The sequence below is a fragment of the Rissa tridactyla genome, chromosome 3 (genome assembly GCF_028500815.1).
Source record: "Rissa tridactyla isolate bRisTri1 chromosome 3, bRisTri1.patW.cur.20221130, whole genome shotgun sequence".
NCBI classification, from domain to species: domain Eukaryota; kingdom Metazoa; phylum Chordata; class Aves; order Charadriiformes; family Laridae; genus Rissa; species Rissa tridactyla.
Window position 1 is genome coordinate 62,871,507 of NC_071468.1, and position 18,504 is coordinate 62,890,010.

Genomic DNA, 18,504 nt, shown 5'->3' on the forward strand with positions numbered 1-18,504 from the left:
CAGAACTGTAAATTTTGTCTGTGCATCTTAATAGAAGCTGGAAAACTCATTTCCCCCTATTCATTTAATGTTTGGGGGGATTTTTTTAAAAAAATCAGTTAATCCAGAATGGTTACATGTGGCTCACTTTGCTTCATCTTAACTTCAGCAGCAGTGCGTTGCAATATCCTTTTCTAAAGGCAAGTGCACTAAACAACACTTCTAATTCTCCAGAGAACATCAAATGAAATAGTAGAACAAAACAAAACATTATATTCTAGATGGCGTTTTTAATCAAATCCCCAAACTAACAGACAAATGGCATTGAGTATAATCTTTATAATGCATTAGTCTTAGCAGTTGAATACTGACTCCAGAAAACTTGATTCACTAAATTCGCTAAAGTGTTTTGGACATAAGTATTGCCGGTTTTAGCAGTTTCATCGTTCCAGATTTGCAGAAAAAGAACAATAAACTTAGCTTATACCTCCAATACCTGCATTAATGCCTATACAGTTTTGGTTGTGTTCTTACTTATGCTTTAGATTTAGATTACTTCTCCCTTATCTCTCTCTCTGCTTTAGCTTAATTCATTGTCATCCCTCTAAGCTGAGTTTAATTAGGGGAGGTGAAAAGTTTCATTTTTTTGTTTGGTCCTTTTTTTTGTTGTTTTTCAAACTCAGATCCAAAAGGAAAGTCCTTGGCCGTAAAGATTCTGAAGACGACCGTACCCGCAACCATTCTCCATCGCCCCCCGTAACTCCCACTGGTGCTTCCCCAACCTTAGCTGCCCTCAAACAAGCCGGATCGATTCAGAGAAGCGTTCGCAAGAGCAGCACCAGCAACGACAACTTCAAAGCCCTGCTGCTGAAGAAAGGGAGCCGCTGTGACACCAGTTCCCGCATGTCTGCGGCAGAGATGTTGAAGAACACGGACCCGCGGTTCCACCGGACAAAGACGGATGCCTCCCCTGACCTTTCTGACAGCCCTGCCAGCTGCTCACCCAGCAAGAGCAAACGGGCCCAGGAAGAGTGGGCCAAGAGCGAGGGCCTGATGCCAAGGAGCATGTCCTTCTCTGGCACTAGGTACGGACGGTCACGAACGCCACCCTCTGCTGCCAGCAGCAAGTACAATGTCCGCAACCGCATCCAGAGCAGCCCCATGACCGTCATTAGTGAAGGAGATGGGGAAGTGGTGGAACAGTCAGAGGGCAGGGTCCGAAGGACTTCGGAAGAGCAGCAAGAGAGGCAGCTTGATATGTTTAACAGCGATGAAATGGACATGAGTGACTTTCCGTATGCTGAGGAGGCAGGCTGCAAGGAGACCTTGGATCCAACCCATCTAGACTTAATGATTCAACCAGGTACTTCAAGGAAGTATCTAAGCCCTTCAGCTGAAGAAAGTTAAAAGGCAGTGACAAAAGGCATTGGATATTAGTCTAGAAAATGACAGAGGACTAGATTCCAGAAGAAAGCCCAGACCAGGACAAGTTCACTTTGCTGAGCATTTATTCCGTGAACTGCATGTGTGTGTTTAAATGCTGAAGCAATGATAGTTCTGCATGGATGGGTTGGGGTGGGGAGGACTTGCTTTGAATGAGTGGTCTGTGGCTTAAAGAAAGTTAACAGTTGCATTTTTTTGTGTAAAGCCTTAGGAGTCCTCTTGGGGGAGGGGGGAGTTTTCTCAGAGCCTGTAGGGGTGTGAAGTTTTTTCTTTTTCTTGAGACTGCAATTGTGCAAGCGGAATTTAGGAATAAGCCTGACAAAGAGGAATGGGAAGGCTCCTGTGGTACAAGCTGGGCGTTTGCTTCAAAAGCGTTGTAGTGGTGCAGCGTAGTGCATTCGTTAAGCAGAGAGAGGCACGATGAGGTGTGTTCACCTACGAGAAGGTTAGTGGGGTTGGTGCTGGGGTTACATGGCTTATTACTGGGGTATGCCCCAGTGTTCGAAGAAGCATGTCCCGCTGAAGCGATCAGGCCACCAGGTTATGAATTGGTCCAGGGTACTTTTTCTTTTCATTTTTTTTTTTTCCTGAGGGAAAATGAAATACGTAGTTCACGTGGAAAAGGGAGCCGAGTTTTATACCACACTACTAGCTGCTATGCAGCCACACACGCACGCTTGATGAAACACTCGTTTCCAAGTGAACCGCTTCCTTGAGCAGAGTATTCCCTTGGAGAACTGGAACAACTGGATGTGCGCGGAGGATGCGAGCAGACAACAGAGAAGTGGGAGAGGAATGAAGCAGTGTACTGCCAGAGTGCGGAAGGGTTACGTTTTTGAATTAGAAAGCAAGGTTTGACTTTGAGAACTTGCACTACAGAGCTGTGGGTGGAGCCTGTCTTTCCAAAATGAAACTTGGGAGTTGTGTTTTGCCAGAAGTCTTTCTTCCGTTTGTCAAAATGGGAAGATTATTACTTTTCATCACTTGAAATACAGATACTTGCTAACTTTTGGTTACCAAAGAATAAGTTACAGTTACTTTTCCTTTTTGATTTGCCTGCAGTATTTCTCTTCTTTTTTAACCTTAATAATTTAGTGAGGTTCGTTTTTACTGTATATTTTACAGATAATAAAAACATTTAACGGTTTTCCAATTGTAAAGAAGACCACTAATTAAAACTTAAATATTGGCTGGAGTTTTTGGTTCTTAGTAGGAATGAAGCTTTTCATTTTTAAGAAGAATTTTGCATCATTTGATGGCGTGCGCAGTTTTTGTATTGTTTGTAAATATTGAAAGTTGTTAAAATATCTTTTGATCTCCCTACCTTAGAATTTATACATTTTTAGATTGCTTTCAAGAAGAAAAAGCACTCTTTGTAGATTATTTATTTTAGAGAAATATGCTTGTAATCTCTTTCTTCAATCCTTTACTTGTTAGTAATGTAAATTTCAGGGGCCTTTGTTTAACTCTTCCCTTCACAAGAGGGGAATAGTGATGAAAATGCTGTGACTTTGCTTCAATAAAGAAAAAGGCTGCCAGTTGCCATATTGTCTTTTGAGTTGATTAAAATCTCCTTCAAAAGATGTGTCCCGCAGCGTATGGCAACCCACTGAATGCCATAAACCATGCATCCAGCTACTAATCTCCAGTTTTCATTACAAAATTTACTAACTGACTTTAAAGACAGCTAAAGCCTACTTACATAATCCATCCCATTTTGGCATCTCAACGCTGAGACTAAAAAAACTGAAATAATCCTAAGCTTTTTCCACTATCATTTGGGAGTGTTTCTACTACTTCTCTCTTACTTGCCACCTGTCCCAGAAAACTAAAATTCTTGGAGAACCAGATTATAAGCAGAGTGAGAAGTGAAATGAAGCAGAGAAGGTGCATCCCGCTGCGCTCACTGGAACAAGGGTGGGATTAACTGGTGCACAACAAACTTTCTACCATTTTTGCATGCTACGTATATTTAAAGAACCATTGGATGTTTTCAGTTAAATGAAAACCTAATTGGATAGATTGTTTCAGATATTATTAATACTGATATGAACTGAATATTGTTGCAAAGAGATGGTGCAAAACATTCTGCAGCTGTTAAACATCTCATGAGTGTTGCTTTGGTGTTTCTCCCAGAGAGCTGATCACATGAAACACAGAGCGCTGCGTCCTTCTCACAGCAGGTATTTTCCCTTTCCAAGCTGTGTGTAAATGCTAACTAGTCCTCATACCACCATCCTGACAGGAAAATCCTCAGGCTTTGTTTTATTGTTTACAAATGGGGAAATCATCTCAGTGAGAAATTGCAGCATTGGAGAAAATTACAGTTCTGGTGTCTGCAACTTTGCAGTACTTTGCAGCATTTTGCATGGAGTGCCTGTAGGAGGGAGCCTGGCCCAGCTTGTTTCCCTGATGCTGGCCAGCTGTTGCTCCCGGTTGTTTTTATAGGCTCCATGGGGAACTCTCTGGGAAGTCCCGGCTTATATGTGCACCATCTTGTCAATGCAGGTAGGTGAGATCAAACTGAAAGGTAGCACGGGCTTGATCTTCTTCTCTCGCCACAGGTGTAGCCTTCATGCTCAACTAAAACCCACATCTGGTTTAAGGTGAGTTTGGGTCGAGGCTCAGGTTTTGGCTAGTGTGCAGCCGGCAGCGTTTATGTAGCCCTACTCATGTTGCTGGGCGACTACATTTTACACAGTATAAGATGTAGTGAAAGATGTTAAGTGTGCTGAAATATGTTTAATAGTGCTTCTAATGATATTTATTTAGGCAACTGGTGTGGAGATATCACCGTATCATCTCCCCCTTGCCATCGTCTTCTGTAGCAGCACGCAGAATTGGTTAATAGCGAAGTTTTCTCAGCAATACAGTCCTTGGCCCAAGTTTCCACTGCAAAACCTTAAGCCCATGACAGCTTTAGGCTGTGTTTTCTGTACTGGCAACAACTTTGGTGTGTATGTAATTATGCTGAGGAAAACATGCTTAATTTTCTGTCACATGTCCAACTTTCAAAGTTGCTTTCTTCTATTATAAGCATCCTCCATAGGGAGGTTTTGCAATTGTGGCTTTATTGGTCAACAAGTAAAAATTAAGTTCAGCAAACCTCTGCTAAAGACATCCAGAGCAGTAGGAGAGGAAGAAAAATATGCAAACTTTCGCCACGATGGAGAGAAAAAGGAGACTGTTGTCATCTTCATTCTTAATGAATCATACTGTTACAGTTTACAGTTGGTTTACAGTTTGCCTCTAAACCAAGAATTTTTATTTAAGCTAAATATGAGAATAATTTCTGGGTTTCCTTTTATTGGGAATGGTTTTCGGCTTCAACCTTTTCCTAAAGTTTGCTCTGCAATAACTCATTCTGTGCTTCCTTTGTTTTATGTTCAACGTTCGTTCTTACTGCTCTCAGATGTAGGCGGCCCCAGTCCTGGTTTCGGCTGGCATTGAGTTAATTTTCTTAACGCATTTACAAGCCTTCAGTGTTTATATACTGGAGAGAGGAGAATGCATTATCTTAATTTAAATGGTTATGCAAGGAGCAATAGCTTGGTGAGAGGAGGTTTGGAAGGTTACTGGAAATCAGTTAAAAGAATTGGGAAAGAAGTGGATTTGATGAAGACGGGGTTTTGAGGGAACCAGGACTGGGTGCTGGTTCATGCATAAGGCTCGGCCTGAAAGAAGGAACAAAATAATGGCAGAAAAGGTGAAGCAGGGAGATTACTGAGAAGTACAGTGAATGCACAGAGCGACAGTATGGTATGAGGTGGGCAGGCTAATGCAGATTCTTGAAAATAAGCTTCAGCAAGTTCAGAAGAGAGGTAAAGGCAAAGGAACAATGGGATAGTCACACCAAGGGGAAAGAAAAATTCTAGGCAATGTGTTTCTTCACAATTCAAAGGGTATAGAAGCCCCAAGTCGGTCAAACATGGAAAAAAAAAGTCTTAGGAAAAAGAGCAAAATTCTGTGAGCTTAGAGAAGTGATAATAGGCTGAAGTGATGAATGCTCTAGGATCCTTCAGGCAACACTGGGCAGGCGGCTACAGGCTGGAGCACAACTCTTGGAAGGGTTCTGTAGAGAAAAGCCGTGCCTGAAATCTGGAAAGAACATGGGATCAGGAAGATTAAAGCTCAGATTCATCCTGCCCAATTTCTACCAAAACCCCTGCATCCAGGGATTCCTCTGGACTGGCTACAGTTCCCCAGACACCTGTGTTCTGGTAACTAGCTAAACCTTCAGTGGAGCCAAGGGAGGCCACTTGTGCATGCAGCACAAGGATAAATGTCTTCTTGATATTGCAAGCAAATCTATCTTGTCAGGTATTGCTTGGATCCCACAAAGTTTGGGAAAAGCCATCTATAGCAGCAGTCACTGCTCCAACAAAGCTGTTGCTGTAGTACATTTAAGCAGTTCAAAATGATGCGTTGTTTGCTTCTGTAAGAGAAGATTAAAAGGATGGATATCAACAACTAAGTGTTAAAAAAATTTACAGTGGCAACGAGGAATCCTTTTATCTATTTTGTTTAAAATAACTTCAGTACTCACAAAAAACGAACACAAAGCTACAAATTACATTATCTATATCATGTACAAAGTACATTATATTAGCTTTCTGAGTTCCCCCTTGTACTTTATTTTCTGAATAACTTTCAGTAGTTTATTTCTCTCATGGTTAAGACTAGAAAAGTCTCTGACATAAACCTGATAATTTTGTTGGATCTACAGAGGTGTTACCAACTTTAAATCAGAATGCAGCATTAGAATCTTGCAGGTAATTAGTACTCGATCATGACTGGGGTTATACTGGTGTGAATTAATAAATACTCAACAGAATAAAATATAGAGATGTTTGATAAAAAGTGCTCTGTCATATATTGATCTGAAAGGCTGGATAAAAGCCTTGATAGTGCTTCCCCAGCAGAATAGGTACATTTTATGTTGCAAATTTAGGTCTTTGCAGTTAGGTTCTTTCACATAATGCACAACAAACCTTTTAAGGGCCAATCAGTTCTTCTCCCAACAGTGCAAATGCAAAATATCATTGATTTTTAGCAGGAAAGTGTCTCTTAATAGTGAATCCAAATGCGTGTGCATATACATATGGGGGGGTATATACAGAAGAGAGAAAGGCCAGTCCCAATGTACACGAGTTGCTTCTGTCTGTAGTATACTGTTTATTTGTGCACCAGCCTTTGGTATAAACCCAGAAATTTTAGCTACTGAAGGAAGAAAAATAGTAAAAATCTGTGAGGCCATGTAGGTTGCAGAAGTTCCTGCATATTCCCTACCACTTGGAAAAAAATAGTAAAAACTTAAGTTCTGTGTTTAGATGGTAAAAACTAATTTGTCAAAAAAAAAACAAATTACAAAAAATAATTAGATAAAATCTGAAAACAAACAAGATGTCCTATCTGCTATCTGAAGAAGTGGCAGTATTTAAGAATTGCTTAACTCCCATGTTCTTGTACATCTCGGTAGTAAAGTAGTATCTTCTTTAAAAGTCAGTCAAATATATATTGTAAACTCCTGAAGGCAGGAATTTGTGTGTCCGTTCTATTGCAACCCAGTGTGGAAAGAGTGTCAGAAACTCAGCTAGTAATTTCATTTGGGAAAAGTGAACTGATTTCTCGGCCAGTTTAAAAGTGGTGAAAGAGCATTACAGTGCCCAACAGCATTCAGTTGAGAAGCTGCCCTAGTGGAGTCTGAAAGACAGTCCCGTCCTCCTCTCCTCGACTGGGATGTTGTAATGCACTGCCTGAAAAACGGTGACTATTGTAAAGTAAAGTACTGTGCCAGCTGCAGGGTAGTCAAAAGGAGTAAAAAAACCAGAGCAAAGCCCAGATTTATATAGTCGGTACAGCAGTCACAAGCTAGGGAGGGATAATGTCTTGAATATTTTTACAGAGTCCTAACAATATAAAGCAAAAGTACGTTTCATAAAGGAGATCCTAAGACAACAAAAACGTGTGCCCCAGGGAGGATGTGGGTGGGAGCAGAGGTCATACAGTTGCACAGAAGTCAAAGTGTGGCTGTGGGGTAGCTCAGAGCCACTGGCAAGCCACGGACATGACATGCAGCACCAAACCGCCAGTGATCCCAGATGAGACTGGCATTTTCCCATAGGCAGCACACTTGATCTTTCAGGGCAAAAGTCTGTTATCCAGGATCAACCAAACTTAAATTCTACAGAAAGGGCTCTGTGATGTGATGCACGGGGGGAGGGGGGGGAAGTGTACCTCAATGTAATATTTTAACATGGAACGTTGTTAAGACTGTTTTTCTTCATTTACCGATGCAGCTTTTTGCAGAATTTGTCAGAATTGAAGCTTGTGGCATGTGGGGATATGAAAAGCAGCTGACACGTTATTTTTGTGAGTTTAAAAAAATCACCAGCACTACTTTGTTTCTAGACTGTTAAGCACAACCCCAAGCAAGCAAGACTGTGTAAAATAAAAGCTTTTTCTAAAGTGCAGCTCTGAAGCTGCAACAAATTGGTCATCTAATACATGGGATGAGTTTCATGCATGATGTCATAACCTCTGTAGACTCAGGTTTGATTTTGGGAACAAAGAATCTCAAAAATTACTTTGTGCCATGAACACGCTCTGTCTCAAATGATCACCAGTGTCTGGAAAATTTTAGTAACCTCTTAGAAGAGAAACTGTTAGTCTGTGTTAGAAGTTATCTAAAACACTTGCTGCAAAAAGAGGGAAGAAAGTATCTTGATAATAAACTGAAACTGCCTTTTTCAAAAGTCATTCTGGTTGTTGCTCTTGTTTGTCAGACTTTTCCTTCTTTGGATGAGCTATAGCTCACGTCTTCTATTAATTTACGTGGACTGCCTTAGCAGTATTCTTTCAACAGCTATTTCCTCGTCCTGCTTCGAACATCTTGCTGGCATCAAGACTTCATGGTGATAACGGTATATCATCCAAAAGGCCTGCCAAGAATAATAAATATGAAGGGAGTCTAAGCTTGACTGCCCTTTATGCCCTAGTCTGTAGACCGTGAGCTTCCAAAGTTCATCTGTCTGGGAAAATACTGTCAGTGGCAGCAGCCCTGCCTCTGTGCCAGTCCACGTGCATACATGGCAGCATGGGGGCCTCTGGCCTTGTGGGCTCTTCAGTTATTACAGACAGCTGAAACCTCTTAGTTTGCTAGACTGTGGGTTCAGAGGAGCATTGCCTGCACCTACCTTTCTCTCACCTGCAATAACACTGTCCGACAACCCTTTGATGCTTGGCATTTCTTTCTCTACCTTTCCCTTCTCTTAGAATGCCTGCTTTCCTTAATCACAATCCCAGATGCCGCCTTTTCATTCTCCTCCAGCAGAACTCCGGAGACTGACCCTGACCTCCAAGCTCTCACCCACCGTCCCGTTTCACACCCAGTTCCCACAGACTGGAAACTTTGCTCTGTGTCCTTAGCCACCTGCCTTGCCCTCGCACTCACAAAAGGACAGCAAAACAGCTACGGATAGCGGTGGCACCATTTTAGTAACAATATGGACGAGCGCTCACAGCGTGCACTTAAATGCATGGTGGGAGATGTCTCTGCCACCAGCACCCAACATCAAGTTGTGGTTTGTGGCCAGAGTGCGGGAGCCTCTCCTACAGCCTGTTAGCCTACACCTTGGAAGGTCTACAGTCTATTTTATTATTATTGCCTACATTCTATTTTACTGTGCTCACTTCACCTGCAAATGTCTGGGTTTCCTAAATATCTGTGAAGAGAGGCGGCCCTGGGACAAAAGACGGCGCATTATTAAACAGCCTTTCAATGAACAAACTGGTAAGATAAGTGGCCACACATCTTGATTTGCACTTCTCAAGAACTTGATGTCCTGAGAGGCGCTACCTGGAAAAGCAGAATTCCATCAAAAAGGGTCTAATTGGGAACACTGAAAACAACAGAAAAGATCCTGGTAGTCTTCAATTGCACTTTTCAGCAGTCTCTAACTCTGAGAAGACACCGGAATCTGGAATTCAGTTTGTTTCCTTCATGTTTGCAAAGTACTCGAGTTTTTTCCTCTCCTCCCCAGCTTCTGTTGGCACTGCTTTTATTGTGATATATGAACACCCAATGTAGGATAATAATGGAAGACTGAGGAGGAGGATTATAAACACACGCAAGTGACCTGCACCTGCATTGTAGAAAAACACATATATCTCACTGATTGTTGTTTAGCCTTGTGTGCTTGACAAGTAGGACATCTGTGTTTAGATAACACAGGCCTGTGAAAGACTCAGAGGCACCCTATCAGACATGCTTGAGATTCCTGCCCTGCTGTCGGAAAGATCAAAGCACGGTGGTAAACTACGCCTGCGTGAATCCCTGATAACACGAGTGAAAACAGCAGGTTCGGCGATCCTCTAGCATGGACCGAACTCCACGGTGCCTGTGTCCCGGCTTGTGTGCCTCTGCCCGGGTGCTGCTTGCGAGATCCCCCACTTAGCCAGGTAACAAAAATCAATTTACTCTTTGCATTTCATCCGCGGTTTTGTGGTCGTTCCCGTGTCCTGCCTGTGCTGGCTCTCACATTTTGGGGTAGTCGACAGGACTGAGGAACAGCCATGCCCTGGCTGGCAAAAAAGCTGGGGACTGGAAAGGGCACGACGGTGACTTTCCGTATTCCGGGATGGCCCAGTACTGAGCGCTGGACCCCCGTGGCCACTTTCCTGGCTACATGGGCTCCACCAGAGGCATGGCCTGAAATAGATGACGGGGCAATGGTTACCCCCCAGACAATTGAAATGGCTATGTGTGAGTTGCCATGGAAAGCGGCATCAGAGTCCTCTCGCATGTTAGCAGGGAGATTGGGATGGTTATTAGTTACCGGGCTTAGAGCTCTTGATCGTGAAGTTATAGCATTACGGAGTAAAATGAGAGAACTGGAAAAGGAAGTCAGGACTTTACAAGATGCAAAGGCGATCATGCAAAGAGCGATTACTACTCAGGCAGAGTGTTTGGTAGTGCGTATTGCTAATACACGAAGGGACAGGTATGGAAAAAGTAAGGTTTCGATTGCCCACGTTCGTGCTCTCACCACAAAACCTTCGTGGGATCCTGAGGAATAGGATGGAAATATCTGGAGTGAATCCTCAGACTCTGAGGTTGAGTTCAAGTTGGATTTAGGGGGCAGGGAGGTGGTAGAGGCAGGACCCATGGGGGAGGGCAAGTCACGCCTACTTACACTCTGAAGGAGTTAAGGGAATTTTCAGAGTTCTTTCAGCAAAAGAGTGGGGAAGACATACTGGCATGGATTTTGCGAGCTTGGGATACTGGAGCTGCATCTATCCGTTTATCAGCGAGTGAAAAAGATCTATTAAGCCCTATAACCCATGATGATCAGATACAATGAGGATATGTTCAGTTGCAAAATATCAGAGATCCTGATGGGCAAGATATTATTGCATCTATGCTGTATCAATGGTTGTGTGCAGCAGTTTTAACAGCATATGCCAAACCTGTCGAATTAGTGTTGTTCCTCGGAAAATGGTCTACAATAGAGGAGGGTATTCATTTAGTGCGGCAGATGGGGATGGCTCATGCGTTGATTATGGGATCCAATCCAGACAGGGTAACAGTAACGAGAGTTATGAAAATGCGACTTTTGAGAGGAGCGCCTGCCTCGCTAGCACCCTTGATTACACCAGCAGTCATAAATGTTACTAGTAATGCAGGCGCCCTAGCAAATATCTTGAGTGAAATTGGGGCTGTAGCTTTGGAACCATCTGTGTGGGTGTCGGATCAAGGAAAGCCGGCAAAACCAAAAGGGGTATGTCACAGGTGACAAGGAAACAAATGTGGAATGATCTTTTACAAGCCGGTGTCCCACAATCAGAAATAAATGGGATCACAACATCAGAAATGTTTCGCCAATGGCAACAATTAGCACCTACGCAAAAAAACCAACTGCCCCCGGCCCCGCCGCCAACTCCGCGGCCCCCCTCCATCCTGCCTGCTGCCTGGCAAATGCCAAAACAGCAGAAATGAAGGTTTGGCAGGTCCCCCCAAAACTGCTGCCATTGTAGCCTCTTACCACGAGGGGGACTGACAGCCCTATGTTCCTTTAACTGTAAAGGGGATCTGGGGGGATTTTACACGTGTTAGCTGAGGTTACTGTATTACATAGTAATATTAATAATAAAGAAACCACATCACAGTTCTGTGGATTAAGGGGAAATCCAACCCCTGCGGCCCAAGCTAAGGTTACCTTAACATTAGGAAATGCCACTCCATTTACCACGACAGTGTCGATTGCCACGATAAAAGGATAGATTTTGGGTATTGCTGTGCTGGCAGGATGAACAGTCGAAACTTTAAATGGTCACTTCTGCTTCGGGACTTCACAAGCGGGATTCACTATTTGATCTACCACTGTGGATTCCCAAAGTGGGATCCCTTTGTGCTGCCTGTGCCTGGCAAGGTGGTAAATGTAAAGCAATATCGTATTCGGGGGGGAGGAGGAAATTACTCAAAACATTCAGGCACTTCAACAAGTGGGAATCATTAAGGAAACCATGACTGCTTTTTAATAATCCTATTTGGCCTGTTCAAAAACCAGACTGCACTTTGAGAATGACTGTAGATTATAGAGAATTGCATAAAGTCACCCCCCCACCCCCCTCCCCACACACACTTGCAGTTACGGTACCAGACATGGTTACTCTTAGAGAAAAAAATTAGCAAAAATAAAATTTACAACCCTGGAAGGCGGTGACAGATCTTGCTAATGCTTTCTTTTCAATAGCCATTGCTTCAGAAAGCCAAAACCACTTTGCCTTTACCTGGCAACAAAAACAATATACTTTCCAAGTATTGCCTCAGGGATACAAGCACAGTCCCTCCTTTAGCCACCAAATGATGGCAGCTGAGGAAGCACTATGGCCAGGTACCGTTACTGTTTACCATCAGGTTGATGATCTATTGATTATGGCAGAGTCATAACAAGAAATAGAAGCAGCTGCCAAATTGCTGAAAGCGCATTTACAGGATGAAGGCTGGGCAATTAATCCAAAGAAAATACAGGGCCCTAGTACTACTGTAAAATTTTGGGGAATAGTTTGGCATGGACAGATTATAGAAATACCAAATAAGGTACAGCAAACAGTCCAGTGATTTCTTGTACCAATCACAGTAAAACAGTTACAAACCTTTTTGGGACTTTTAGGGTACTGGAGAACTTTTACCCCACATCTGGAGATATTAATGTGCCCTCTGCAAAAATTAACTTGGAAGAAAGTTGTTTGGCAGCGGACCAAGGTACCTTACCCACTGAAATTCAAAAAGTAATCTGGGATAATGCAACTGAATTTGAAAGGGAATTTCAATCCTGGTGGTATTTAGTTAGTTTTACTTATAACCCCATCAACAACAAGGCTACAGCTTTTGTCCTAACAATACGCAATGCTTCAGTATACACCATATACCCAATCATTGCACTAGGATTAAATCACAATGGAACTATACTCTGTCCATGACAACATAGAGTGTGGGCCCAATGGAATGGGAGCAAATGGCAGACCGTTGATGTTAATGCATGCCTTCTACGAGAACAACAAGGATTTATTTGTGAGAGTAACACCATCAAAGCCCAAGATGTTTGTCTTGCCACTACACAGAATGTTTGTCATTTTGAAATACATCTCGATGAAAATCCTGAACCTGTACCTATATATATTGGAAAAGGATGTGTTTGTATGAGAACCCTTTATAATACTATATTCGTAGATAATGTTACTGTAGATACAAGTAATCATTCAAATGTTTGTGTTTGTAACTTTACTAAAATTATGGGATGTGACTTCAATTATTCAGCTCCTGTTACGTCTTATCAATTGCTACAATCTAATTATACATTGATTCAAGATTTGTTGCCTACCCCTATCCGAATGAATCTTAGATCGGTGAACTACTACAACATGATGACCTGTGTCAGCTGCTAGAACAAATCTGAAATAACGGACACAAAACTCTAATTACTGTTCAGCGTGATACAGAAGAGATACACTGTGTCTTTGAAAGAGTGAAGAAGGATGGAGAACAACATTGATGGGAAATTCTTCTTGGATGGTCACCAACAGCAACGGGACTGTTTAATTGTATGCTTCACCCAGTTGTGATCTTGCTAGTTCTAATTTTAATATGTTTGTTGCTTACAGTTATGTTTTATATAAAGGTCCGGTACTTGAGCAAACAAATAACCCAGCTTCAACCACCCAAAACATACAAATTAACAAATAACAAATAGCAGTGCTTTACTGTCTACTTATCGTGAACCTCTACGTGCACAAACTATTAGCATACTATTTATGGCACAGAGGCAAGAGGTGACCGTACCACCACTCTGTGAAGGTAAGATGAATTGACTACAGTCACGGGGTGGAGTGTGGTGGTGTGCTCTCCCCTTTTCCCCCTTTCACCCCGCCCCCCGGCTCCTGCTCAAGCTGTGGCCATCAGCAGGAGTTGTTATGAGTTGCACTTGAACTGTAGGGGATGGCTGACAACATAGTCAAAACACTGTCTGGAGTGGGAACCTAGATATTTTGTTTCCTTGCGAATATGACTACAGGTCAATTATCTTACTCTATAAATAGTGGACAGCCCAAGAGCCCCTTTGAGCTCTCCTGCACGGCAGCAGGCCGCATGTTGGGATCTCCCCTTGAGTGGGGACGCTCGCTTAAGGTTCTACTTCCCAAAGTTGACAGATTCCTTGCCGCAACAGATTCTCGGTAAGTGACTAATAGCATGCTAAACTTTGAAATCTTAGCTAAGTGGTATGAAGGATTGATTGCGCATATATAATCCTTTAGACATAAACCATTGACCAAGTCTGGGACTAGGATTGGATCCAGCTGCACCTAGACTCCCCTCTGAGAAGGAGTTTAGAAAGCAAGGGGGTCCTTTCTGAACCTCGAGACTCAACGCGAGGGTCTCCCTGACAGCTTGTCTGACCCTGGCCTCTATGCAGTAAATAATCAAGTGTACCCTGGCATCGAATCTCATAAAACACTGTCACATTCACTACTAACTTTGTTAAATCACTGTTTTATGTTAATAAATATTTCACTACTTCTCTCTTACAAGTAAAGTTAATCACTCCGCCTGTGACACCAAGTAACAACAAGAAGCCTTTGATGCCTGCAAAAATGCTTTGATTGAGCATTTGCAATTATACACTCCTAGGCAAGGATATCCATTTGAATTAGAAGTAATAATTCTAGATGATATAGTCTCATGGGCATCAAGGCGGATGAGTGGGCTGAAAAATCAGAAAAAACCTGTAGGATTTTGGTCCAACACATTACAAGGCTCCACTATATATTATATCCCAACTTCTCTTATTTTACATCCTTTATTAATATCAGATTCTCGAGTTCTTTCATTTCAGGTTTCTTCGACGAATACCTGTGCCTTATCTAGAGGGGACAGCATTGGAACAGTGTTATTACTGTCGCAAACCCAACATCGAATTGAAGCTCAATCTGAAAAAACACAAGCCATAGCTCTCCAATCTGTGTGGGCAATTACCCCACGACAGGTTATCAAACCCGGAGTAATATTAGCTGAAGGCACTGGAGCAACACGTATGTATTACTGGAAGGAGATGACACTCCTCTTTTCCTCCCCTCTCACAGGCTGGCTCATCATGCTTTGTAGTCTTGTACTACAAGCACATGCCCTGGATACCTGTCTGCAAGAGCAACATGTAAATACTTAGATTTGGTTAAGTCTCTACTGTAACTAACTCACCTGCCTTTTGTATTGAGGGAGGATTAACAGCTGCAGACCTTTTGACGCTTGTTTCAGTGGCACGTCAACCCCAGCAGCTGTATCACAGAATTATACTATGCTAAGTGCTTTTGATAGTAACATTCCTCATTGTTATTTTTTCTGAGTAGGTAATGGTTGTATGCCAAGGAGCACTACAAAATTGATTAGTGGTGGACTATCTCCTTCTTTGACACCATAAACCCTGCTCCGATTTTGAAGGCGTGTGTTGCAGCAACATAACTGATGAATCAGCCAGCCTAGAGGACGACATTCAACATCCCCAGGACTTAATGCATCAAATGAAACAATCTACTGGTGGTGCCTGGCTGGCTGAGCAGTTTAATTCCCTGAGAGGGTGGGTAGGACATCTGAGTCAAAGCATTTATTGTAGGGATATGTTTATTCCTTTTTCTTAAGTGTTTATTACGTACCTCTGTAAATTACCCTGGCCTACACCCTGCAAGCCCAAGTGGACACCTGCAGCTTCGCCAGCCCTAGCAGAAATGGTCCCTTGAGCGAGGGGGTGGAATATGGGATAACAACGGAAGATGGGTGAGGAGGATTGTAAACACGCTCAAGTGACTCGCAGCTGAAGGTGTCGAAAAACACATGTATCACACTAATTGTTGTTTAGTCTTGTGTGCTTGACAGGTAGAACACCTGCACTTAGATAACACAGGCCTGTGATGGACTCAGAGGCACCTTATTGAACATGCTTGAGGTTCCTGCCCTGCTGTCAGAAAGATCAAAGCACGGTGGAAAACCACGCCAGCTTGAATCCCTGATATACTGGCAGGAACAGGAGGTTTGGTGATCCTCTAGCATGGACTGAGATCTGCAGTGGCTGCATCCCCGCTTGTGTGCCTTTGTCTGGGTGCTGCTTTGGGGTCCCCCGGTTGGCCAGGTAATGAAAATTAATGTACTCTTTGCATTTCATCCGTGGTTTTGCGGTTGTTCCTGCGGCCTGCCTGTGCCAACTCACAGAACCAAGTAGGGAAAATGTGTTATTATAGAAAGTAATATGTAATCTGTTGTGATATAAGCTACAGAAATTGTGGCCTTTGTAAGGAAAAAAAAGAAAAATGCGGGGTTTTGCATAAGAATCACCTCAGTGAATGCTTATTGTAAGAAAATTACTTTTGCTGTATTACAGGCTAATTCAGACCAGGTTTTGGCCCTAGGCAGTGCATGGTTTAGTTGGTGAAAATGAAAACTCAGTTCCCTAATGCAGGAAAGTAGGTACTAGTTTACTAACTTTATTATTCTGGAGATTCCCTCTGAATTATAGGGACACAAACCACTTGGCAGCACTGCATAAATTAATCCACACCTGGCAGACACACTCATTTCTGCTGTTTCTTCAGCGAAGATATCCAACAGATTAATTCCATGACCCTGGAATTAACAGGAGACTGCAAAGGTGGACACAAAGTGGATGCACACCAGGCTCACAGGGGCACCATCTGTATTTTCATTACTTTAGAAGACCAGATAAGTAAGAACAGCTGAATGGCACATAGAAACTCCAGTAGATCAGCTAAAGAGCACAGAGTTCAAGAAAGCATCTAACTTGGTGACTTGTTCAAAGGCTGCATTTGCTCTTTCAATTCTGTACAGAGGGCAGTAATACCACACAAAAAAAATCCAATATAACTTCACTGTTCTGCAGGCAACAAAGTACAAATGCCTTTTTTCGCATCTTGTTGGACTCTCTGCTGCCTCGCACAGTGCACGCTGCAATAACGCTGCTCATTGTATTTACGGGGTCTTTCTTCATATTACATTAGACTAGTTTCCTGAGGAAACCTTGCTACCCAGCACACCTTTCTCCTCAGCTATGTAGTAGGCTCCTAGCACTGTGACCAAAGGGAGGTCGTCTGAAGGTTGTTTGTTTTGTAGCAAGCCTGTTAGGAATGGGGGCAGCTCTCTGTGGGCCAAGCACTTTACAGACCTGACAAAAAGAGTGTTCCTATCCCTAGAAGGTATTTATTAGTCTCAGTTGTTTTCTCCTCTCTGAGGACTGGAAAGAGTTAAATTTACTCACAGATACGCACAAGAAAAATCCACAGCTGCCTGTGGGATTGGAAAGGCTAGGCCAGGTGGCAGGAGCTAAGTAATTCTCAAGGAAGTCAAGAGCAGCAGGAGCATCTAATTGAAAGTAGCCAAGAAAATTAAATTTTGGCTGCATAATGATTACTTAAGGGTTCATTGCTTTAAATCCTGGGAACTCCTTGACTGCTCTGCAAAAAACAGGTTAAATCTTATTAAGACCCGAAGTTAGTTTTGATATGAGCTTTGAAAAGCTCAATGAAGGTGGCAGTTGCATCTGAAGACATCCGTAATGCTGGACCAGAGCTGGACCTTGCTTTCCCATGGCTTTTCAGGGCGCTGTTTGTTACAGGTGTTTTGGTAAGTACAGAGTGTTAAGCTACATTTAAATATTCATTGTGGTTTTATTGACTGTGACCCAGAACAGTAGTCATTCCTTCTGCTGGAAGGATCCTTGCCTTCATAATCCTGTGCTAGGAAAAAAATGTTGTTCAGGGAGCTACATCAAAGCTGAGGAAAGACCTTGTATAGTATGGAAAATAGCCATGGAAATCCTCTCAAAATGCTTGTAGTAAAGCAGGTGCCGGTTGCTTTACATGCTACAGAAATTGTCCTATTGACATTTGTTCTTCAGTGCAACCTGTATTTAAGTTGTAACTTTCTAAGTGGTATGAGGAGTAGAACCAGAGGATGCAATACTTAGAGGCCTTCAAGAAGAAACTGTAAAGTAGGTTTAGAGGGAACTTCCTCTGGTGAACAGGCTGTGGCTTTAAAGAAAGGCCTTCTCTTCTAGTTCGTGTCCTTAAGCTGAAAGGACTACTACTAATTTGCTTCTGTGCCCTTGATTCGGCCAACAGCTAGATTAAGGGTCAGATGTGTGAAAGCTGTGGATTAAATTTGGACAGCTGCAGGTGTTATCCTTGCTGATGACTCTGTAAGCCAGACTCCCTCCCCTCTCCAAAGCCAGATCCGTGAACCTGCCTCTGGATTGCTGCTGCTTTGTGCTTAGTGATTTAAGGTAATAAAAACTGGTGCTGGGCGGTACTTGCGGCTGTGCAGCAAACCGCATGATTCAGTAGGTACTTGGTGACCCTTTCTAGGGAACTGCTGGGGTGCCCAAGCTCTCCCCTCAGTGCTGGGGAAAGCACTCCCCGTCCTACATATACATCACTGGCCTTTCGCTGCCTGCAAGGCCTTGTGCCTCCCTCACGCTGTGACCTCCTGAGGTAGATCATCTCCTGAGGGTACCTGCCGGT

At 42.9% G+C, this 18,504-nt stretch overlaps 1 protein-coding gene across 8 annotated transcripts in view; it reads left to right on the forward strand.

The window, feature by feature from the left end:
- Positions 1-7,381, forward strand: part of NHSL1 (NHS like 1) — a 186,884-nt gene extending 179,503 nt beyond the window's left edge. For all 8 annotated transcript variants that reach the window (XM_054195848.1, XM_054195849.1, XM_054195850.1 and 5 more), the window contains one exon: positions 663-7,381. In XM_054195848.1, coding sequence (XP_054051823.1) covers positions 663-1,386 — 724 coding nt within the window. In that variant the 3' untranslated portion in view covers positions 1,387-7,381. The remainder of the gene's footprint in view (positions 1-662) is intronic.
- The last annotated feature ends 11,123 nt before the right edge of the window (positions 7,382-18,504 follow it).